This window comes from Alosa pseudoharengus, unplaced genomic scaffold (genome assembly GCF_046254945.1).
Source record: "Alosa pseudoharengus isolate Yale_2024_CS ecotype anadromous, Long Island Sound unplaced genomic scaffold, YU_APseudo_1.1 YU_APseudo_1.1_scf_19, whole genome shotgun sequence".
Lineage (NCBI taxonomy): Eukaryota > Metazoa > Chordata > Actinopteri > Clupeiformes > Clupeidae > Alosa > Alosa pseudoharengus.
This window is the reverse complement of record NW_027468657.1, coordinates 24,469,805-24,493,865: the sequence shown is the minus strand read 5'-3', so window position 1 is coordinate 24,493,865 and position 24,061 is coordinate 24,469,805. Positions and strand designations below refer to the sequence as shown.

Sequence of the window (24,061 nt, the reverse complement as noted above, 5' to 3'; positions counted from 1 at the left end):
CAAACTGCACCGCAGAGTGGATTACCTGCAAACGCGTGTGTCTTGCTCAAAATGCTTAATTTATGCCTCAAAAGCAAATATTTATACCAATCAAATTGTCGATGCAAATGAAAAATGACCAATATACAGTAAAACACCCCTTGGTCAGAGCTGTGCACCACTGTACATCTTGGATACATCCTGACTGTCCTGCCTGTCAGGTCACATATTCATATATGCGAGGTAGACTATGACCACTAGTTATGACAAAGTTCAACACATTTGCATGTAATGACACAAGTAATGAAATGAGGCCAATTTGTGTTATGGGGTAGGACTATTCAGCAGTGAACCAGTATAGTGCATTTTGACCGACATGACATTGGTTTGAAAATAAGCAATAATAAGCAATTGGAAAAAAAGCAGATATTTGTACAAAATCATTGGATTTACTTAAGCATTGCTCAGGATGGGGGGGGGGGGACTGCTTTAATGATGTGTGCAAGTGATAAGATGATATGGAGTTTGAACAAACAGTTTTGAGAATTTCTTCATATCTTCGAAATGCATCAAAGCAAATGAAAAAACTGTAAAATAGATTTTTAATCTAAAATATATATTTTTTTATTTCAAGATGTACACACACACACACAATACATTAAAGGATGAAAGCCTTTTAAATACAAAATCAGACCGGCTTCCCCCTGGCCTTTGTTATGGGACACCATATGATAAGTGAGGCCACAACACACTTACATATATACAATAAATAGTCCATATTCATATACATTTTTGAATTACAATTTAAAAAGACTGTCACAGAAAGGAACTCCTCTACAGTTAAATGTTCAGAGGTAGTCAATGGCTGGTCAGAGATGGCAATTTGAGATAAACAAACTGAAATGTTAAAGGCATCGTTCAGAAATAAACTGAAATGTTAAAGGCATCATAGTTCTAGAGTTCACAAACACACAACACTCTTCCTCAGTTGGCCTTTTTTCTTTAGTGTGCATCGTCTCTCAGGTGAGTCTAACATAAGGAGGAAGTTTGGACGGTTCCTGCTCCTGCTCCACACATCTGTCTACAAATGACACAGGTGAATTGAAGAGTCGATCATTGCCCCCTGCTGGGGAAAGGGGGGGGAAAAAAGTGTCAGAAGCCACGAAGCTTCCCAACAACTTCACACGCTGTTTACTGGAGCCGAGCCACTACATTTTAACATGATACTAATGACCCTCTAACATCATAATGCCCCTCTAATACCCTCCATCCTCTCCCCTGGTCAGAGCCACTCACCTTGCCAAGTGCAGACCAGCTCTGTGCCTGAGCTGGGGTCAGTCTGGGGCACTAGAGTCTCCTGTGAACAAAGTGCAGATGTTATAGACTTTTCACAGAGAAGGAAAAGGCACGGAGAGGCTGAGATTGTGAGGCTAGAGCAGTGACATATGTGTGTGTCCATCTCATACAGTAAGTAATGCTTCTGCAGTGTTTTTTTTTTTTTTTTTACAAGATCACTGGTAGCCTAGCAAACAAACAAACAGGATTTTTAAGTGCACCTTCATCGTGTGGTTACGTAATTCTTAAATTAATATTATGAAGCTCCACACATTAATGGAGAGGAAAAATTATTCTTTTTTTTATATTTTATTATATTTAGATGGTGCTTTGATTTACTGTAATAAATTACAAGACTACAGCAGTAATGGCAATGTTGACTTGCTGCTTATTTAGTACTACTGACTTTGTGCGAACTCTGGCTGTAAATAACTGTTTCCCTTACCAGGCCTGTGCGGCCGTCGTAACAGGCACAGAAGGGCAGACTCCGACAGCTGACCAGTGTGATCAGACCGGAGAAGAGGAGAGAGCCCAGGCCCGAGAGCAACAGAGTGGCATTGGCCCCCCTCACCATTCGACCCAGCGCAAACTTCTATGAGAGAGAGAGAGAAAGAAAGAAAGAAAGAAAAAGAGTTGATGGTGCTATAATCACTGCTATAAGTTCTTCATTTAGCAGTCCCTGACATTTTTCTGCACTCTGACATAGTGAGATGGTCGGAAAACAGCATTTTTTAATGCAAACCGTAACAAACCAGTAGCCGTTTCACTTTAAAAGAGATTATAAAAATGTACTTGAGTAGTAGAAATTCTTAATTCCGAATGGGTTTGTGGGATGCTTCAGTGTCTGATTCTGAATATGTAATTATAGGGTTACTCTTATCAAAGACTGTGTCTGTGTGTGTGTGTGTGTGTGTGTGTGTGTGTGTGTCACAACTAGCCAAATTACACACTACATTATCTGAATCGTGCACAGTGTAGACTTGACAGATCTTTTGAGATCATGTCTTTGTGGGAGAGGGAATCAAGAGGAACGTACCACGTCTGGGATATGATGGTCGAAAATTTCATCATCTTCTTCTCCATAGCTGAGAGTCAAACCAGCATATGCGAATACAATTATCACGGCGAGACAGGAGAACAGCGAGGACACCATCATAATGCTCACCTGTCCAGATCACACATAGTAATAATGTCTGACATGCACACAAAACAGGACCAAAAGGTCACCACATACACATTTTTATGCAAACATTTCACCCTGTCCAGTCTTCAATAGCCTATATATGTTGTGCATGTTGACTTTAATATCCTAGTACAAAATTAGGCCTATTTCAAACATCAGTTCTCTTCTCCCTCCCCTGACTTCGATTCAACTGTTATTTTATTCTATGCTCATTGCTGCACTAACAATATCCTAGTGGCACTGTACCTTTATTGTACCTTGATTGTTGTAAGTCACTTTGGATAAAAGCTTCAGCTATAAATTACTCACTGTAAATTTGATAAATAGCAGTTTGGTCCCCATCACCTAAACCAGTTGTGGAAATATTATCTTCTCTTCATGACGCTTACCAGTAAGGGGTTCTTCCTTTGTGAGGCAAACAGGGCCAGCACACCAGGCACTGCCATTATCTGAGAGGAAGGAGGAAACCAAAACAGACCATGCAAACACAATCTAACTGACCAAGAAGCACATGATGGTGTTCAGTCAAATTACTTCTTAATGTTTAAAACCCATTACATTCAATAATAACAAGAATAATAATAAAAAAAAAAACACTGTCCTGGAGTAGTCTACTTAAGAACACTTCAGAAAAGCATTGATGGAATTAATAGTATAGTATATTAGTATCCAGCACAGAGACAAAGACATAATATTGTGTGTGTGTGTGTGTGTGTGTAATGAATAACAAAATCAATGTGTTGGAAACAACACAAACTGTGTTGTCCCTATCTGGACACAAGGATATGTTAAAAACAACGCAACCTCTGTTGTTTTCAACACATTCGTTTTAAGTGAGTGTGTGTGTGTGCACGCGCGCGCTTACCAGCGCACACCATACAGGAGCCCGAGTGCGGCTGAGAGTGGTACTCAGACGAAAGAACGCGTCCATGCAGCCGCACACCAGGCACAGCCCGGCACAGGCTACCTGTAAGATCCCCAGTACTACGATATGCCGCTGGTTGAAGACAAAGTACCTGTACCGGTCCATGTCCGGATCACTTAGCGTAGTAAGCCTACTGAGATGACAAAGACTGTATCGCTGAAAGTTTTTGGTAAGTCCTTTTTGTTGAGTGGTTTCAGGAGATCATCTTCAGTAGTAGCCTATCACAGTTGTTCCATACTTTTGGTAATAATCTCAAATTAGATCCACCTGTCGATTAAAGCCATAGACTAAACAACCTTTTTAAAACGTTTTGAGAATCTCCGGGTAACAGATCAGATTAAAAAAGCATTTAGTTATTTATCCAATAGGGTCATTGAGCTAGAGAACACGAAATAGAACCAGGAAAACAAACGTACCTTGAACCCTCTGGACAGGCTGGCATGACACTTCCGGTCTGCTTTGTTTGAAAAGTCGATCAGGTGAGTAGGTGAAAACCCCTCGGCGTTGTCACTTATTAAACCAGCAGGTGCCAGGCGCGGCCACGCCCTTATTTTTTACCCTCCGTTACGCACGGCGCCACGCCAAATGATAAGTAGATTGTAAATACTGAGAGAAACCATTAACCTCTTCCGAATTTTATAGTGTTCAAGTGCAATACGAAAATGTCCCTCCCTAAATCCGTGGTTCCGTGGTTCTTTTTTCTTTCTTCTTCTGGCGCTTCAGCAGTCACCTAAACAATTTTATCGCACCAGTTATTTCACTAGGCCTACAAAAAACAATCATTCATAACAGCTGTGGTAACTTTTTTATTCAGTATGGTCTGGATTACACCAGAAAACGTCAACACTTGCTATTACCCACACTCTGAACAATGTACTCCAGTTGTTACCGCTTGCACATTCAGGCATACCACACTCACACACACTTGTAAACGGTCCTCCATTCATAATCAGTAACATGTCAGTAAGCAGAGAAATGGTATATTATTAATACAAGGCAAAGAGGAAAATAATGTAACAAATAATACTAATGGTTGTATTACAGTAGCTCCAGTGAAACAAGTCTGTCTGAGTGAGAGTACAACTCGCTGTACTATAAATAAAAAAGTAACAAGAAAACTCCCGCTTGCACAGACCTGAGCCGACTTCTCACAGGTTTATATTTTAGTTAGTTCCTTTAGTATTCAGTGGAAGCCTTGAGTGATTCAATCAATCACAAAACAGTCCATTTCATCCCACTGTCATGATCACAGCACTGATGCGGCAAGTATGATCCAAGCACAGATCTGTATAGGACGCAGAACACCTGGTTGGACGATGTGTGCATAGTTCCTCTGGGGCTAGTGTGCATGTGGGTGTGTGTGTGTGATGTTCAGTGGCTGACTGTAGCCACAGTATTGTGCTGATCTTCAAGGCTTCCTGCACTGTCCCTGTAAACACCACTGTTTCACTCACAAGTGGCTCCAGACATCATGGGCTCCACTGTGAAAAGGCTGGAGCAACTGATGACTTCACTTGCACGGAGACAGCAAACATGGTTATATTGGACCAATTGGTAGGGTAGAGGAGAAAGGGGGTGGGGGTGATGCTGGGGACCAGGTTACATTCAGGCGATTGCTACAGAATAGGTGACGACAGGGAGGGATACTGGTCTAGGATGGGTTGGGGTGAGGGGACAGGAGTAGGGTATTGTAACATTGTAGCCGTCAACTACTAGCAAGTCTGGGAGGGTGCAAAGCCAGGATGAGCCCACACAGGAATGTGCCTGGGCTGTGGGTAACAACTGAGCGAGATAGCGAGAGACAGACATGGGTGAAGAGGCAGATGGTCAGGTGTGTGGACCCAGGTAAATCTGCCGAGTTAAGTGTAAGGGGTGAGGTGGCAACTGAAAGGGGGCAGGTAAGGCGCACACAGAGTGGCTAGTGTCATTAGCATGCTTTCATGCCCGCCGGCACTTCGCCATTCCGCTCCTGGAACTCCTGGAGTTCCTTGATGTACCACTCCGGCGCCGGCAGCTCAGATTTCCCAGAAGGCTCATGGTCATAGCCGTAGGCGACAGTCAGCTCCTCGTCTTTCTGCACAGCCCGGATTGTCCGAATGCATTTGATGAGGCCGAAGCGAGGATGCATAAATCTAATATGAGAGAGAAAGCAAAGTAATATTACAAAGCAAATACCACAGTAGTTGTTTGTGGATGCCGATCTCAGCGTTGTTGTCCTGACTGTGCCTAGTACCACACAATAACAGATCCCATGTTTTAGACAATATGGGTGGGTTGGAACATATTCTGTTCAATCTACCACAACCTTTTTCTTTGTCTTGTTATACAACATACTAGACACTAGTAATAAGACTTAGCAAGAGAGGACAAATGGGTATAGTAGTTGCAATGAAAATGATGTAAACAAAAGTCTAATGAAATTCAATAATTAAAAGGCGGTATCTAACACATACGGGTCATATTTGCAGTTGGGGGTGAAGGAATGGTTGGCCTTGTGACCGAGCGAGGCGCAGTATTTGTCCGTATGATAAAAGGGCCCAGGAACATCGATGACTGTGTCCTCATCCAGAGAGATAGTGTTACCATTCACCGACCAATCACGACTGTCCACCTGCACAGCAATGAGTTTCAATCATGTCAAAATGTTCAAATTTAGCATTTTTGTGACATTTTATCAGTCTCAAGGAATCAACTAATCAATGGAAATTTGTGTGTTCATCAGAATTCCCTATGCTTGTCCATATAGAATTGTAAATTCAACATACACAGGGTCAGAAGTGGCTCCACACACACACACACACACACAATCCATATTATCACCTCAGAGTGTGTGATGCGAACTCCATTATAAAAGGCCATGACAGTGTCGGGATCAGCATCCATCTTGGTAAACAGACCTTCACCTGCTCCTGAGATCAGTGACTGTCCTACATACACACTAAAGAAGGCACATGAACTTAACTCAGATCAAATTGCACACCAGTAAACAATCTAAAAAAACTGGCTTGAGTAAAATAATTGAAAACTGTAAGCAGCGTTGTGTGTGTGTGTAAGAGAGCAAGAGTGAAAGAGAGAGAGAGAGAGATAGAGAGAGGTGTAAAACTGACCTAGGTGACCTAGGTTTCAACGAACTCACTGGGACACAGAAGAAACTGACATAAGATTTAATTCATACATTTATGCATATCTCATCATTCCTGTAATTCAAAGCACAGTGCTGCTGCAACCTTGAGACACAGCTTTGTATTAATACTCCATATGGCTGTGACCATCACATCTGTCTTGGTGTGTAGTGGGACATTTTTTGTGTGATTTTAGCATACATACTGTTGGCTCTCATATGGATCAGGAAGAAGTCTGTGGTTAGCAATGCAGGTAGAAGTGGATTTGTCATAAGAGTAAACAGTTCCTGGAAAAAATAACATAATACAATAAACAATTACATTGTGTTATTATATCAACACTATGACTACATTTCCATGCACACCATATTACGGTTTATTTGGAATAATGGTAATATTCCGATTATGTGTGAGTCATGTAAAGATCTTATTCCAGCTGCCATAATCCGATTAAGCTCATATTCCATTTACTAAAAACCCATAGAGGGCATATGCCTCCTTTAACGTACACATTAATCAGAAATTGCCCCTTTTGGAATATTAAATTCTATCTCTGCATGTTCAAACAAGGAATTCTGGTAGCTTGGTTTAATGCTGTGATACTTGGCAAACGTAGCGAAAAGTGTAGCAAAAAGTTTGCACTCCTTGAGTGAAGATGTCAATTTTTGTTTTCAAACGTGAAAGTTTATATGTCATGATGGAACTTATCGATTGGTGAAAGCATAATGCTCAAAGGAGCAGGTTTTGCGCACACTGTTGACAGATGAAGAATTGGTGGACATGGAGATGGACACTTCTGTTGAACATGGAAACATCTTATTTTGAATGTTGCAATAACTAGAATATGGCCCTTAATCGGAACATGGTGTGCATGGAAACATGGAATCAGTGTCAGAGAATTTCATTGTACCTTAGTCAGAATGAAGGTTTTTGCTAAATAATGCAGGTATTTTTTTTTTAACTGTGACTCACGGTCATCTACTATTTCAAAGCGTGGTCGGCCGCTCTCTTGCACAGTCAGACGGGCGAGCCGAGCCTCAATCAGCTCCCCGTCCACAAAGCTGCCCAGCAGCGCCATGTTGCCGTCTGGGTACACGTACGCCACCTGCTTCCCCGTCATTTCGCCCTCATCGTTCACCTCTCCCACCACACAACCCCGGTCCTGAGGACCCACAACCCAGAGGAGAGAAAGTTTAACACACAGACAGACAGATAAATCAAATCAAATCAAATGTTTATTTGTCACATACATTATACAGGTAGCCTATAAATGCAGTGAAATGCTTGTTCCACTGACTCCAAGACTGTGCAAAGGATATATAGAAAATGAAGAAGAATAAAGAAAGAAAGTCCAAAGTGCAAAAGTGTTTAGGCTATGTTGGTGTTCCTGCTACAATCCTCATTTAAAAATGATATGCCTGGGGATAAAAACTTTTCCGCATTCTCTCCGTGTTGGACTTCAGGCAGCGGTAACGTTTCCCAGACTGTAGGACAGTGAAGAGGCAGTTGTTGGGGTGACTGGGATCCCTGAAATTTTTCCTTGTTCTCGACTGACATCTCCTTATGTAAATTTCCTGTAGGTTGGGTAGGGCACTTCTGGTGGTACGTTCAGCTGATCTTACTACTCTCTTCAGAGCTTTACGGTCTAGCTCAGTGCTATTTCCATACCAAGATAGACAGACAGACACTTTTAAGTTTGTAAAACAATATGCACTAGTGTTGCACAGTGCACTGATACTACAATACCAATACCCTGAAATTAACAATGTCACAATACGTAATTTTATTAGTATCGATACTTTTAAGAATGACTGTGTATGTGCATGCTTCTAATGCCTCCCCTAGCACGCATGTTTTTTTCTCCTCAAGGGGACTTCAAACTGCATGCGGCATGCGCTGCGCTCGCCACTAGGTTGCTCTTGGTTGAGGTAATGTCCCGAGGATTTTTTTTGTGCTTGCCGCCGGGCTCAGTGTAAAAGACCTATGATTTACAGTGCACCATGGTTGAACTTCGACCGCGTGACACGCAAGAGCGGCAAAGCACCCCGCTGTGTGTGTGTGTGTGTGTAGGGTCGAGCGGAATCCAGGATGGCCACTGGTGTGAATGATCACACTATATTCAATATTACTGATGATGTCAAGGTGGTGGGCGCCCCCAAATCAAATAATTTTTTAAAAAGTATTCTTGACTTGATCTCAGTATTGAACCAATAATTTTGGTATTCTGATAACATTAATCTGCACATTGCCTGTTGTTGTCGCCAATTAACCTTCGTGGGGGGGGGGGTTGGAACTCACAGAGTAGTAGAACCAGCACAGGCCACAGCGCATGTTGTCTTTGTACTGGCCCTTGAAGATGAGCTGCCCATCCTGGTCGTACTCCTGCGCTGGGCCATTCAGCTCCCCGTCCACATAGGTCCCGTGCAGAGCCCCGCCGTCCTCGTACCGATACACACCCTGGCCCTGAAGAGCATCATCCATGTAGTAGCCCTCCAACGTGCTGTGTTATTAGGACAAACCATGCGCACACACGCACACGCACACACACACATTACTGAAAACATATGACATTTTCTTAAGAATTATGTAATAATGGAAATGATCAAGCATGCACGCAGACATGCATGTGCGTGCACGCACGCACACACAGACCTCCCATCGAAAAAGAAGAATTTCCCTTTTCCATTCTTCTCTCCATGGACAAAGTGTCCCTCAAAGCGATCACTGGAGGAGTAGGTGACCATGCAGAATCCATGTGGTTGGTCATTCTCATCCAAGGGGCCTACACACAGAAATATATGTATAGAAATGATCTAACACATCCTATTATCTTCAACTGAAGACAGAAACCACTGATAAACTTGAAATTGAAAAAAGGTTAACGCTCTGTCAGTTATGTTCCTTGAAATAAATGTATGGGATCTCTTGTGGATGCAAACAAAAAAAACTCCTCACCTTGTTTTGTGAATGTAGCCTACATTCAGACCCATCAGATCTATAGCCAACAGCCAAAACCAGTGGAGCAACATATTCACCACACTCAGAGGTTTCGTATGTCAAAATGGATCATATCAAAAGGAGCAACACCAAATCAGCAACACTACCTCATACCATCAGTTTCTTTGTGGAGCGGAGTATCAGTCTGAATATCAGGCCTAGTGAGAGGTTTCGTAGTTGACCGGGTACACCTGCAGTCTGTCTATTGTCCCAGAACCAGCTGATAGATCCATTTTCATTATGACTCATGTTCTTCCTGAAATCAAAATGCCTATGACACGAGGGCGAGGCAGTCTACACGTGTGTTGGGAGAAACACGCCGCCCTGACTATTGAGTAGGCTAACTTACACATAACTTCTCACATAGTCGCCTGTCAATTATAAAATGATGTATACGGCACAGCTGTTTTTATTTCGTATTTTAACAAAAATCTTTGTTTCTATCATGTTTTATTATCATACCAAAACGTGGTTAGCAGCAAGCAGTGTGTCACTTCAGATGTCAACATAGGAATCACTACCGTTGTTTGTAAGATACAAAGTTGCGCTTTACTTTCTGTGTGAAAGAATGACTTGCAGCAGATCAATATTTTGGCAACAACGTGGCTGTACGATGTAACAACAATAGGCTACATGCATTAGCAACGCATTTAAACAGGAAAATAGCTTTTTAGATTGCGAATACAGCGAGAGGCCGACAGTCCACCCAAGCAGTCTGTCTGCTCGGAATGCAGCGCCAGCAGGTTTTCTTCGAAAATAGACACCGGGGTGTTGGAAGAGGCACATGCCAGGGCCCTAACAGCCGAACGTCAATTCGTACTGCTATGAAATATATGATGACAATCTGCCGAGTGTTTACTCGCCCGTTAGCCTCCAGGCTGAACTCCAATAGGCTATAACACCCCACTCTGTCTATCTGATAAGATAAAGAAAAACGAACATACCCTCCACAACCTCCTCAATGTTGTCGTCATCGCTGTCCATTGTTGTTATTTCTTACCACGACTAGAAAATGTTTTAAACTAGGGCGTGAACCGTCCGCGTTTTATAGGGCAGACAGTCGCGGAGCCTCCGATTTCGTTAAGCTCAGTGCTCAGCGCGGTCTGACATCATCGAGCTACATCACTGGCGGCTCGACCACACATGCCGTAGCCTATCTAAGCATAGGGCACAGTTATTTTGAATACAAGGGTGTAAAAAAGATGGAATATGAGAGAGAATCAACAGTATACTTGTATGATGGTAATTATACATTTTTTGTTTTGCATTTAGTAGTTTAATAAAGGTGGCAGCATTAGGCCCTTTTAATTAGGCTATTCCATGCGCGCTTTCATCCAACAGACTTGTGGCCTAGATAAATGCTTTTAAATGTGTGATTAATTGAATGGTTCTTGGGCAATTCTGTAGCAAATGCATTAGTCTACCTTTCTTTATATATATAGAATAAAATAAATATATTTATTTATTTATTTTTATTTCTTTTTTTCCATTACTGTCTCTCCATTTACGCGATGCGTAACAGATAAGAGTTGATGCTGTCATAATGGTGACATAAAGGCCATGCAACCCTCTGAAGGTAACAGCCACTAGGTGAGAGGACGGCCGTACAGTGTTCAGGCTTCTAAGAAACATGGACATGGAGATACCGTTTCCCCTCGGCGCGGTGACACTTGTGTCAGCTCTTCACACAGGTAAGGGTCTGGTTTATCACACTTTAGTCTTTTGTATGCCTATTGTTTATATAGGCTATCGTTTACATAGCTGCAATGAGGCCAGACTAGACGGATGATGACACCATCGCTTCATGACTAGTCCTGACTAGTCCATCGCTTCATGTACCTAGTCTGTCTTGTTTATATTATTCTTTCTATGTTGTTGGTTGGTATTAGAGGCATGTCCCTGTCCGCATCACTTTATCTATTATTTTATATTCACATATCCAACAGAGTAACTTAATAGCCAACAGGTCTGTCGCTACTATAGGCCTAATTGCACAATATTTAAAATTCTTCATTAGAGTTGTACCTGAGATGTTATAGAGCACCCCCCCCCCCCCCCCCAAAGGTGAAGAAACTGAAAAACTATTGAGTTTTTATTGACCCCCCCCAGCTTATGTAGCACGCCTGTTATGGAAAAGACGGGCAGCGCACACAGTGATGACCGGTGCACTGAAGGAACAGTTTGAGAGAACATTTAAGGCCCAGTAAGACCTCCACTGCTCACCACACTTTCTAATTACTCAATAACAACAATAACAACAAAATATGTTCTGTAAAGCAGTGAATTGCATACCACATTAAAACAATTATGACAATGGTGGTCAATGTTAATGCAACCTGCTTCTGGGCAGTCTGACATTACCACAGAGATGCACAGATCAAGATGGATGTAAATTATCACTTGACTATTAGAATGTCACTGTGTGAAACACTGTTTACTATCTCTCTCTCTCTCCCTCTCTCTCTCTCTAGTAAAAAGTGTATTGCCTTCTACCCAATTTTCCTTGTGATTTTGTGGACTTCAGGGCTTTTCTTCAATGAAGGTACCCAAATGAGAGACCTCCAAATGAACCACAAGCTATATGCAATACTAAAAGGTTGGTATAATGTTTTAGCTTACTAATACGTCTTCTTTGTGCTTATTTTACCCAGAACTGGCAGCTGTTTTGGGAGGTGTTTATATCCTGGGAAGACATATATACTCTTGTGGACAATCCAGCATGACTAAAATACGGTAGGCCTGATGCACTGAATCACTTATGTAAATGAAATGGCCGTCAATGTAGTGTTGATTGAACAGTACATTGACGGCCACTTGGCTTCCTTGTGCTTCAGACACTTCCTGGGCTTTTACACTGTGATTACTGCTGTTCTTCTTCTAAGTCTTACTGGGACCCTTGGCCTTCTCCATGTCATCCTGGACCCGTTGATTGACATCAACCACCTTCTCAGTTATCTGTATGATGAACCGAAACAATTTTATTTCTTTTAGCCTGCCGGCTAATTATAGCCTCCTGGATGCAGCACACTTGACGCATTAAACTGAGCCCAATCTAACAGCCATATGGTGTCAGTATCTGATCTGAGTAGGGGAGAGCCGGGACAGTTGAAACACTTTTTAATTAAACATAATTTACAAAGTGATCGTACCACACTGAAAGCTAATAATAAAATTTTCGTGAATGTAACAACTTGTTGCAGTCATTGTGAAGTGTGAAGCGGTTATTGAAATATCATGCATAGTTGATGATTCTGCCATTTTTGTAGCTAGAATAGTACGTTTTCCCATGTATACCATGTTTCTATTGTGGAAAATGTTGTTTCACTAGGTTTTTACGTGGGTTAGGCCACTGCACATCCAAAGAAGTGCCCTTAACGACCCACAGCCCGTCAGTCTACATAGGATAACATGGGAAAACTCGACTACCTAGAGTGGCCATTTCCATATCACCAGAAAGGAGGACACTTTGCGATATTTTGACTGGACTACTGTCATGATACAGCTAGACAGCTAGATATTCTGTCTTCTGATTTTGTAGACGAAAATGAAGAGAGATTTTATCTTAGTTTTTATTTCATGCAAAACATTTTAGTCTCGTCTTTTTTCATCAACAATAATGCATGTTAATATAGGCATTGTTTCAGGACATTAATGCAGTCTCGTCTTAGTCATGGAAAAAAAGGTTGCTGACGAACATATTTCGTCTCGTCTGACGAAATTAACACTACGCCCGACACTTCGGCTTTTTCCCTGGTGGTGGAGCTGACCATCTGGCTTCAGGCATTGACGATTTACCATTACCACCATTGAAAAAAGCTTTTAAGGCTAGTCTGCCTGGGCCTGGCCATGTTTGAACTATCTCACTCATTCGTTCATTGCTTAACAGACGTTTTAAGCGTGCGTTTCCTATTTGAAATGCAGCATATGTGTGTTGTTTAATAACTTTCAAAGTATAGCCTGTTCCTTTAAAACATAGCCAAAGAACGTATTCTTGCTTTAGTAGCCTATACATTTAAGTGTTATTCTCAAATTCAGTTTGTGTTAGGGGAACCGGATTATTAGCCAAACTTCAATCGGATAATTTGACGGAGATATTTAATTTTGTCGGACATTTCATTTTTTTCCGGCCAATGTCTGGCAATTACCGGAGTACTGGACAACGGAAACCCTGGTCCGGATGTATGGCCACCTACCCCTAGGTCTACCTGGTGGGACCAAATATATTTTCATCTTTCTAAAACTGCACGCCAGACGTGATAGCGGCACGTGCGGCGCGAACGGAACGCTTCAGTGTAGCTTCCCTGTTATTCGTCCCGCGTTTCAATCGTCCCGCTCTCCCCTATGTTTTTTATTTTATTTAAAGTTTATTTATACATGGACAGTGCACATTAATGAACATAAAAATGTAAATGCGCCATATCACAGTTTTCATGTCTCTAATATAGGATGTGATAGTATATTTTTACTACCATATTTCTCTTAAGACTCAGTCAGGACGATGGAATATCAGGATCCAGGCTTTTATTCTTTTCAATGAGGGGCCAGTGCTCCTCAAGGGAGAGATGCATGTTTGTGTCACCCCATCATGGGTTTCACTAGTATTCTCTAACTATACCGAGGTTGATACTAACTTATTTATGTTATAAACAAGAGAGAAGGAGTGACCTCTAGTATGAATATGCAATATAAAGGTGTGGTGTGTGGGGATGTGGTCTCTTGTTGTAAAAGTCCTGGCAGGAAGCAATTACATCAACGTTTTTTGGTATATCTAGTTTTTATATATATATATATATAGTGTTTACAACTTAGTGTTAACTAATAATTTTTGCAAACTGGTACTATGAACAAAATATTAGTGCATTCCTGGATCTACATCCTTATGCATGCTTCCTGCCAGGACTTTTACGGGCTTTTCCCAAATCACGGAATTAACGTTGACGCAGCAGTATAGTAGCATCCATCAGGCAAGTGTTATTTAAACTAGATGTACCGCATATCGGTACAAAATATGACCGCCGCTCAGTCCTGCACATCCATTCCGCGAAAATAAATCATATTAATGAATTTGTCTCCATCTTCTACTCCATCCCCCACTCTTGAAACTTTTGTGTATGCTTGTTTGGAATGTGTGTTTGCACACATTCCGCACACAAAGTAGCCTACTGGCATTGCAAAGGTGAATAGATTTGTTTCTGGGCCAAAAAATCTGTAGCATTGTTATAAAACCTTTAAAATCTCTAAACAATCACAAGTAGGGCAGTTCATCACAGTCCATCCATTGCAACTGGACTGATGAAAGGTACACCTGTAGGCTACATTGTATTTGGAAAAAGCAGAAGGTAGCAGCATAATGTATTTATTTATTTATTATTAAACAAAACAATCCCTGTCAGTTCCATGCAGTTTTCAACAGCTATCAAGAAGAGAGGTCATGTCATGGATTTTTGTGAATGTTTCTTCTTCTACATATGCATAAGTTTAGTCATCTAGTTCAAATGATATTCAGCTTTATTGTCAATGCACAAATTAAATACCAGTAGTCTAAAACAAAATGCCGTTTTACCCAGTGGTGCAAATAACTGACATGTCCAGAAGGGCCTTCATGAAATGCGTTGCGAGACTGCTCATACACATTTTAACGGGAAAAGTTGAATAGCTACTGTCCGTTATTGTTTGTGCAAATTATATGCTGATTCATGTTCCCTTGCATTTTGCAACTATGAGGTTCATGGTTAAGCTCAATCTTTTGACGCAATCTTTTGATTTTCACCCAGCCTAGTCCATGGTAGGCGCCCGATAGAAATATTGTTTAATTTTGCGATTGAGATATCCACGCACCCCCCCCCCCCCCCCCCCCCCGACGTGTTCGCCCCCCGGTTTTAGAGCTATTCTAAATGCAAAAATGCATAGAGGGAGTTATGACAAAACCGTGACTGTTAACAAACTATAAGCTATATAAGGTAGGCCCTATGCCTATTAGGCCTATTACACAACACAAATTGTCACTAGGCTATGCTGGCGACCCAAATAAAATCTCCTTTGGAACCAATGGCTTACACCTTACAGTATCAAGCTGCCACCTCTTGGCGAAAAGTTAATAGTTTTGCATATAGTAATACATTTCACGTAGCTGTGTGAATCACGGAAAGGGCGAATGAAGTGGACACTTGGCACAAATGGAACCCAACCCACTGTACAGTAGCTCAAGGTCTGTGGCTAAAGCAGCCATAATGAAAGCGTTATCATTGTTTGGATACTTCACACACACGTGTTTTTTAATCGCATAGACTACAACTACCAAGCTGGAATCAAAGCACATCGACTCCCCTCTCACACCCTAAACACGCACTTCGAGCAAACAAAAAGCGCCTCAATCTCACGGAATAGCCATAGGCAAAACTGTATCTGACCGGTGTAACGTTGGTACTAAATCATCCATCGCAAAGAATGATTTTTGTAGCACGTGCAACAAATATGTGTAGGTACAGCCCTGCCCTGAATACATCTCAACGTGCGCTCTAAAATCATTTAGGCTACCTTATATTTAATTACCCTACAGTCAGAAGCAATAATCATAGGCCATCCACAAAGTATACATTTCAGAATATAGGGCAATGGAAAATTATTTTTTTTGTAACATCTATAACCCCAATAAAATGTGATGGTAGGCCTATGATGTGAATGATTGCATGAAATTTGAGCATTTGCTATTTTTGGCTGAAGAATGTAAATGAGAAAAAAATGCACAAAAAAATAATGTTATCATTCACATCATACAAATGCCAAGGTTTGGAATTGCCCTATAACAATCATAGCACGTGTCGCTTGCTGTAGGCTTGCTGCATAGCCCAATACCCCATCAGAATCGAAGAAAATGTTTACATTTAAAAAACATCTTTATTTAAAACATCACATGAACATAGAACAATTAATCCAACATTTAGCTGGCTTCTTTCATCGCGCTGGCGCTTGCTACGCCCCCCTCCATTCAAAACATGAACAAAAAACATAAAATCCAAAATTTAGCTGGCTTTCTTCTTGTTCTTCACGCTGGCGCTTGCTACGGCCCCCCTCCCGGTCATGCGCCAGTGCAAACCAGCGTATGGCGCACTGGTGGATGTCAAGTCAAGTCAAGTCAGTTTTATTTGTATAGCGCATTTAACGTGCACAGAGTGCAACCCAAAGCGCTCCACATATAAGACATTGTCATGACACATAGACTAACAAAGACAATAGCGGACGGAGCGGCGTAGTCGCCAGCGTACCCATGACACCAAGACAGAACTACATTTAAGAAATAACAAACGCAAAAGATGCCGGACGGAGCGGCGTAGTCGCCAGCGTACCCGTGACACCAAAACATACAAGACAGACAACAACAAGACAGACAACAACAGACAGACAACAAACAAATTAATAAATAAATAAATAAAAATTAAAAATATGCATATTCTAGAACGTTAGCAACAAGTCCAAGTTTAGAGGTGGTCTGGGTCCGTATTACAGATGTGGGCCACATCAGTGAACTGTCTTTGTGGAAGCTTTGGTTCTGATGTGGTAAGTGGATCTGGGCCAAATCTGCTGACTGTTAGAAAAACAGCACTGCTTGGATTGGAATGCTAAACTGAAAAGTCTAACTGGCACAGATCTGGTCCATAGCCAGAAACCGTGTGTAAGCTACGCCCGGATCTAGAGGCTTTTATGCGGATCCGGTCCAAAGGTAATTCCTATCTGGGGAATGAACGTAGACTCAGATGCTTTTTGAGACCTTGAGCAGAAATGTCCCAGCCCGGTGTTTAGGATGCATCATAGACAGGTTATCTTTCAGGTAGCCTATATATTTTCTATTAAAAAACCATCACGTAGCGAACGTGTTGTGGCTAACTCACTTAGCTCCTGTTAGTAGCCTAGGTTATGGTCATAAGCAAATGAGATGACAGTCGAAAGATACAATTAGTGCTGTTATCGATTTGCTTGGTAGCCTATAAACGCATTTATGGTTTTCTACAAATACATCAATAATCAAATTGGCCTCCATCACTCAACCATGCTAACGGTAACATTATTTTAACTACGTTCTGCTATTGATAGGATTAACTTAGCCTGCAGTAAAAAAACAAGCATGTCCGATAAACATTCTCAGATTTATTTCGGCTTCAAGAGGAAATGGGAATTACATGTCATGCAGAAATCGTCCTACCCTTAGACGTTCTCTGCGGTAAACTACTGTAGCCTACAGTCTTGTCCTTGTAGGAAGCGTAGTGTCTTTCCAACCCACTTTAGATTAACTTCCAACAAAATTACGTCTCAATGCAACGATGCGCCATCTAGTGGACAAACGACTTACTTATCGCCAATACTGGAAATGCAGCCATGATGATGATGAATATTTATTTTGGCTTTCTTTTAATCCTACTGAATTTGTAATTATGTATCGGCCGTTCTAATACCGATAGTATGTGGGTGCCTGTGTGTGTGTGTGCATGTGTATATGTGTGCACCACCATCTACAGGCCAATGAGTGTACAATCACTAAATGTACACATAACTTAATTTTTTAGACCCCCCCCCATGGATGAAATTCTACGAAACTTGGCATACCCCCAGAGAATGTCAGGTTAATCATACACATAAAATTTGGTGCAGTTCTGAATGTCTTTACTGAAGAGAGGGGCGATTAAAGCAGAATGATATTGCATTTTCATTTTTTACCGGGGGGGGGGGGGTGCAAATCACAAATGAGTGATTATGGGCTAGGTTGATGTGGGCCCTTGAGACCAACATACCATAAAAATGTCTTCATCCTCGGTGGCACGGTTCAGGTAGTTATTTAGGAAAAACTGCATTTTTTGGGTTTCGGGGGGCCCAGCGTGGTGGGGGAGTGGCCCCCGGGGACCAAACAAAAATTTTCCGTAAAAGTCTAGTGGGGCTACATACCCACCGGTGTTTCGGTGCCCCGGGTATCGTTGACCAAAATTTCAGGAAGTAGATGATGGGGGGAAAAAAAAAAATGTAGACAATCCCTATATGACCGCTTCGCTAGCGGCGGTCATAATAAACTCCTGGTGTACTTACAAACTTTTCAATGCCAATTTCAATTTGACCAAGGGAAAACAGGTTTTAGGAGGGTGTTTGGCTCGGGGTCATAGTGCAAAGGACCCTAGGGTGAAATTACTCCGAACCATCGCTTTAAATGATTTGCAGCCTGAACTGCACTGCTGCTGTGCGCAAAGATCACTGTATCATCTGCATACATTTGAGTGTTGACATCGGGGCAGACATTTGGCAGATCATTGACATATAGTGAAAATAAGAGTGGACCCAATATGGAGCCTTGTGGGTCACCTGTGGGCATGCCAAAAGATTGTGATTGACAGAGCCGGACAGTAACAGAGTACATTTGGGTCATTCCACGTCAGTTCAACCAGGGCCCACGCACTTAGGTCTCAAAAGATTCTGAATAAATTACCAGGTGTACCTATGTTACCCAGGAGTCACACTGTAAAATTACTCTTATGTAAGATCAATACTTTCCAAGATACAGCCAGTTTTACAGGGGGAGGGGGGTGTCGATTTTGTTCGGGCTCTTTTTTTTGTCAAAGTTCACAAGCCCACAGCGCAAGAACTAAACCATGTAGGAGGCTCAAATTTTGCATGCTGGTACATAAATAGAAATAGTATGTAGCAAAATAGTCACGTTTGGTCTGGATAATCCTGCATGGTCATAGCTGTCCCTCAAAGTTGATACAAACCCAGTTTTTGGCTGGGCTCTGTTTAAGCCTTCAGAAGACATATTTGTACTCAACATAGGCTCTTGATTTATTTTCCTTACTGAGATAAGTAGAAACACTCTCACAAAAAGCAATGAACAGAAAATAAATCCCTTCAGGGTCTGAACAGCAGACCTCACAAGTCTGAAAAATCATTTTGGTTATCATTTTCAGAGCACCCAAACACCTTGTGGGAATATACAAAGATTTTTTAAATATATTTTTCCTTATTCTCCATGATCCCTTCTTTTTTAAAAAACACCAATTTGACTTGTCTTATGCAAATCTTTCTTTTTTATTTTCCACCCTGAACATGGGCAAAATGCCCCATTGACATCAATATGTTTTATATTCCTATGTTTTATATTCCTATTCCTGTACTAGCATGCAAAATGTGAGCCTCCTACATGGTTTAGTTCTTGCGCTGTGGGCTTGTGAACTTTGACAAAAAAAAGAGCCCGAACAAAATCGACACCCCCCTCCCCCTGTAAAACTGGCTGTATCTTGGAAAGTATTGATCTTACATAAGAGTAATTTTACAGTGTGTCTCCTGGGTAACATAGGTAGGCCTATACCTGGTAATTTTTTCAGAATTTTTTGAGACCTAAGTGCGTGGGCCCTGGTTGAATTGACGTGGAATGACCCATTTACTTGAGTACAGTACTTGAGTACAATTTTGAGGGATCTGTACTTTACTCGAGTATCATTTTTGGGGAGTACTCATGACTTTACTCAAGTACATTTGAGAGGCAAATATTGTACTCTTTACTCCACTACATTTCTATCCATAACCGTGAGTACCCGTTACTACTTCTAAAAAAAAAAAAAAGGAAAAAAGAAAAATCTCAAACCCTCAATTTGTTGTTTCCCTCTCAAACGTGATTGGATTGTGCAGGCGCCACTGATTGGGACAGCCTATCAGCAATCGCCTTCAGCTTTCCGCCAAAGTCAACTCCATGGTCAGATTTAGATAAGAGACGAAACCATGGACGAAACAATGGATGAAGACGCAGCAGGTCCATCCCGGGAATGTGCCAACCTGTGGCCCCACCTCGCCAGACTATTTACATTTTCTGAACAAGTTAATGATAGTTTTCGCTTCAAGTGTTTCAATTACAAAATAGTATTTTGTATTTGAAATGCGTATTTTAAATACATGTATTAGAAATGCTGCCCATCCCTGGCAACATGGTAAAAAGATGAAAATGACTTGATCTTACTTCCAATTCATTTTACATTCTCCAAGGTATTAACATTATTATTTTTCATAACTCCATGTAGGACGTTTCTGTACATAGGCCTAAATGTAAGCACTGTGGCAGTAGTAATGCACTATTTAGAAAATGTAGGTTACTCTTATACTCTTTGTAGGTTACTCTATACTCTTTAAAAACAAGTACTTAAGTAATTTTACTTAAGTAGACATCTGACTGTTGTACTTTTACTTGTACTTGAGTAAAATTTAGCAAAAGTATCTGTTTTACTCAAGTAATGAAGCTGTGTACACTGTCCGCCTCTGGTTATTGATGGTTTTTCACTGGACAAACTGTGACCTATTTGATCAGTATGATTCAATCCAATTAATGGCGCAGGATGGCACATTTTCTGTGAAAATATGTAGGCTAGGTAGGCCCATAGCAACAAAAAAAAAAGTCAAACAGGTGTGGTTTGGATTAGTGTAGCCAATCATTTTCGTTGTCAAAATTGACACTATGAATGAGATATCCGAGGCTATGTCGCCATCTATCGGTAAAATGGGAATATGTTTGATGTCACTCTGGGATGTCCATCTGGAACGTAAACGTTAGACAGTAGGAAGGCTAGCTGCTACAACGTATTTTTCTTTTACAAACAAGCAGGCATATTTCGTACATTTGGGGTAAGTAGTAGCCTAATAATGCTGTCGATTACTTATTCTTTGAGTCATTATTTCATTATCTCATTTGTTAGGGGGAGTGAGCACTTGCAAGAAAGGCCTATGTGATGTCGCCTGGCTATGCTATCCAACTAGCTAGCTAGATGGAAAGAGAGTTAGACACTGCTGGATTCGTCACATCAATTTGACAGAAATCTAGATGTCCTTATTAAACTGGAAACGATACAAATGAATACCCTGCTGTGTCCGAATCACACCCAATAACGTTAGCAGCTGGCTGATAAAGTCGAGTTAGCTACGTTAGCCTTCGTCAGATGAGCGTTAACATGCGAACTGCCTTGTTCTGCGAGATAGGCTAATACATAATTCAGAAGAAAACATGTCAGGCCGACAGCATTAACATTAGCGTTTTGAATTAAAGCAAGTCAACGCCCGTTTCGGCGGTAATGCTGGTAAACAGAGGAACTTTAACGTTACGCAGGCCTGGCTTCTATTGCAGCACCAGCTGTTTCGAACAACTTTGAATTATTTTAATGTACATAATCGTTTCAATAAACATGGTTGTCTTGTTTGCCTACGGCTTTGGAGGTTCCTTGCAGGCATGCTTACGAGAGAGTTTACTATAACGTATTTTAATGGTACCCTGTGAGGCGTAATCAAACCAACCCATGTGTTTTACTTTACCTTACCTGCAACTTACCCTGGCGTGAAAAGTGCCCACTGAGTCGCAGCCCTGCATTCCAAAAAGGAAGACGAGTATTTCACTATGAACTCCGACGACGGTAAGCAAAATTCAAGAAATAACTGTGTAATTAGCGGTTTATCCGCATAATGGGTCTTCATTAAGGTTATGGCAGCCAAGGGCGAATGGTTCAGTTAAATACTCTCTTGTCTTATCTCAGGTGACCTGGAGAACCAGGCGGAGTTGGAGGAAAAGACGAGGTTGATAAACCAGGTGCTGGAACTCCAACACACACTAGAAGGTAAGAGTTGACCGATCAGCCATATGCATTCAAATGTTAATCCATGTGTGTGAAAATATGATGCTCAACACATTATTGTGTATTTCTTTTCGTATACCAAAAAAAAAACAGTAAGAGAAAGACATTGAAGTCATGTTATATAGTAGTCTACACAAGTCCACACTCATAGCCTACCATCCAAATCCAAGTCCAGTATCCTTCCTGTGTTGTCTGCAGACCTCTCAGCGCGTGTGGATGCTGTGAAAGAGGAGAACCTAAAGCTGAAATCTGAGAATCAAGTCCTGGGTCAGTACATTGAGAACCTCATGTCGGCCTCCAGTGTGTTTCAGACCACGGACCCTAGGAACAAACGGACAAAGTAAAATTTCTGAATGTTTGCCCCCTCCACCCTACCCCTGGACCAACCCCTAGCCTAACCCCTGCTTTAACACTTTGTTTGCATTTACACAGAACTGCAGTAGTAACTGCAGTCTTTTGCAGTATACTTTATTTAATTAACTTATAATATTGACTTGAACACTGATATTTGGTGATTTCAATGAGCGGATTCCTAGTTCTCCATTCACATCTGCACCTTAATGTAATTGTTTTAAATTCTTACATTGTATTTTGTCGTTTTTGTCAAAATGTTACATTAATGTTTACATAATTTACATTTGTTTAGTATCAGGGAATACTGTTTGACACAGCTGTTGTTGTTTATCTGGAAGCCTATGCAGAATAGACTCATGACCTTTCGGAGTCCAGCACAAAAATGTTGAACCACTGCAATAATTGCAGTGGTTCAACATTTTTGTGCTGGACTCCGAAACAGGTGTTTGTTTTTTTACTATTTATATTGCGTTGACATTATTAAAAGTTATATATTTTGTCATTTTCATATTAAATTGGCACCTCTGTTGGTGCAAGTACTACTGTAATAACAGTCATTACCAGTCATTCTCCACTATTGATCTTATTTTCTCAAAGATCTTGTTACCTGTGAATCTGTGATGTCTCAAAATGCTTTCTATTATCAGCAAAGGTGATAGTTCAAAATCAAACAAAGCTATTTACAATTAATTAGGTTCAAGAAGTTTATGCAGTTAATGTCAGTTGTTGCGCTTTATTTTTGTTGTCCCACATCATGTATGGTTTTGCCTGTGTCCAACATTTAGACACATTTTATTAAGGTAATAATAAACATCCTTTTGATGTGCCACTGTTTGTGAGTTACATGTCCTATTCTGTTTCTGAACGAATCCATCATAACTGATGTTACAATTTGGAAGGTTTTTGTTTTGACGTAAAAAATGTGAAGGTTTTTGTTTCTGCCACTATGTGAATTGCATTTCAAGTTTCATGAAGTTTCAGGGCCATACTTGGTCCTTGGTTGGCATGGAAAAAAAGTCAGCTCATCTTCAGCTTGTGCCATGATGGAAATTTGGAGCATAACTATGTCACAAAAATCTAAACAATCATGCTCCAATCTTCCACTACAGCATTAAGAACACGAGTCCAACAAATGTGTTCACGTCTAGCAAGGGCCAAGGATACATAGCCAAATTGAAACTTAATAATTGATGCCATGGCAGCTGTAAAGTTATTTGTCAAAAATAAAATTCAAATTTGTAATAGTCAAGCTGGATTCACCCCCCTCCTTATTACACAGAATGAATGAATGAATAAGCCGTCGCATCGGGTGAAATTCTAGCAGCATTGCCCTTGTCATTTGGATACTTGCTTAGTTTTAAGTGTAGGTACTTTTCTAAGAACACATTGTCATTAACATGTAATATGGCAACGCAACTTGGCCTTCCAACTGCATGCTTCTTAAAGGAATGTTATAGGGAAAATTATAAATCGCCGGGATTAGTGTGTGCTTTCACTAATTCACGGATTGGGATAAATG

At 41.0% G+C, this 24,061-nt stretch overlaps 3 protein-coding genes and 1 long non-coding RNA gene across 11 annotated transcripts; 2 read left to right on the top strand and 2 right to left on the bottom strand.

Moving 5' to 3' along the window:
- Positions 1–621: 621 nt before the first annotated feature.
- On the bottom strand, positions 622–3,929 carry LOC143133165 (uncharacterized). Of its 5 annotated transcripts, none has more exons than XM_076292936.1 (7): positions 3,839–3,929; positions 3,363–3,555; positions 2,887–2,946; positions 2,351–2,479; positions 1,760–1,906; positions 1,276–1,336; positions 622–1,105 (listed from the first exon to the last, which is right to left on the bottom strand). In XM_076292936.1, the coding sequence occupies exons 1-7, from the start codon at positions 3,862–3,864 to the stop codon at positions 999–1,001; spliced, it is 723 nt and encodes a 240-aa protein (XP_076149051.1). In that variant the 5' UTR covers positions 3,865–3,929; the 3' UTR covers positions 622–998. The 5 variants fall into 5 exon arrangements, with proteins under 5 accessions (XP_076149051.1, XP_076149052.1, XP_076149053.1 ...); XM_076292937.1 differs by having other exon boundaries at positions 622–1,102; XM_076292938.1 differs by having other exon boundaries at positions 1,760–1,903.
- LOC143133167 (uncharacterized) lies at positions 3,501–14,258 on the top strand. The gene is made up of 6 exons (XR_012988477.1): positions 3,501–3,591; positions 11,064–11,232; positions 11,651–11,744; positions 12,013–12,083; positions 12,193–12,274; positions 12,376–14,258. It is a non-coding gene; the product is annotated as an uncharacterized LOC143133167 (long non-coding RNA).
- Positions 4,216–10,659, bottom strand: setd7 (SET domain containing 7, histone lysine methyltransferase). Of its 3 annotated transcripts, XM_076292086.1 has the most exons (8): positions 10,486–10,655; positions 9,197–9,326; positions 8,843–9,044; positions 7,517–7,706; positions 6,750–6,831; positions 6,243–6,360; positions 5,876–6,033; positions 4,216–5,554 (listed from the first exon to the last, which is right to left on the bottom strand). In XM_076292086.1, exons 1-8 carry the CDS (start codon positions 10,523–10,525, stop codon positions 5,350–5,352), a joined length of 1,125 nt encoding a protein of 374 aa, XP_076148201.1. In that variant the 5' UTR covers positions 10,526–10,655; the 3' UTR covers positions 4,216–5,349. The 3 variants fall into 3 exon arrangements, 2 of the variants coding, with proteins under 2 accessions (XP_076148201.1, XP_076148200.1); XR_012988324.1 differs by lacking the exon at positions 4,216–5,554 and having other exon boundaries at positions 6,004–6,033; positions 6,243–6,557; positions 10,486–10,659; XM_076292085.1 differs by lacking the exons at positions 4,216–5,554; positions 5,876–6,033 and adding an exon at positions 6,530–6,557 and having other exon boundaries at positions 6,240–6,360; positions 10,486–10,656.
- A 6,077-nt stretch (positions 14,259–20,335) lies between the features above and the next one.
- LOC143133164 (short coiled-coil protein B-like) lies at positions 20,336–23,730 on the top strand. Of its 2 annotated transcripts, XM_076292934.1 has the most exons (4): positions 20,336–21,190; positions 21,902–21,969; positions 22,090–22,170; positions 22,387–23,730. In XM_076292934.1, exons 2-4 carry the CDS (start codon positions 21,954–21,956, stop codon positions 22,530–22,532), a joined length of 243 nt encoding a protein of 80 aa, XP_076149049.1. In that variant the 5' UTR covers positions 20,336–21,190; positions 21,902–21,953; the 3' UTR covers positions 22,533–23,730. The 2 variants fall into 2 exon arrangements, with proteins under 2 accessions (XP_076149049.1, XP_076149050.1); XM_076292935.1 differs by lacking the exon at positions 20,336–21,190 and having other exon boundaries at positions 21,207–21,969.
- The last annotated feature ends 331 nt before the right edge of the window (positions 23,731–24,061 follow it).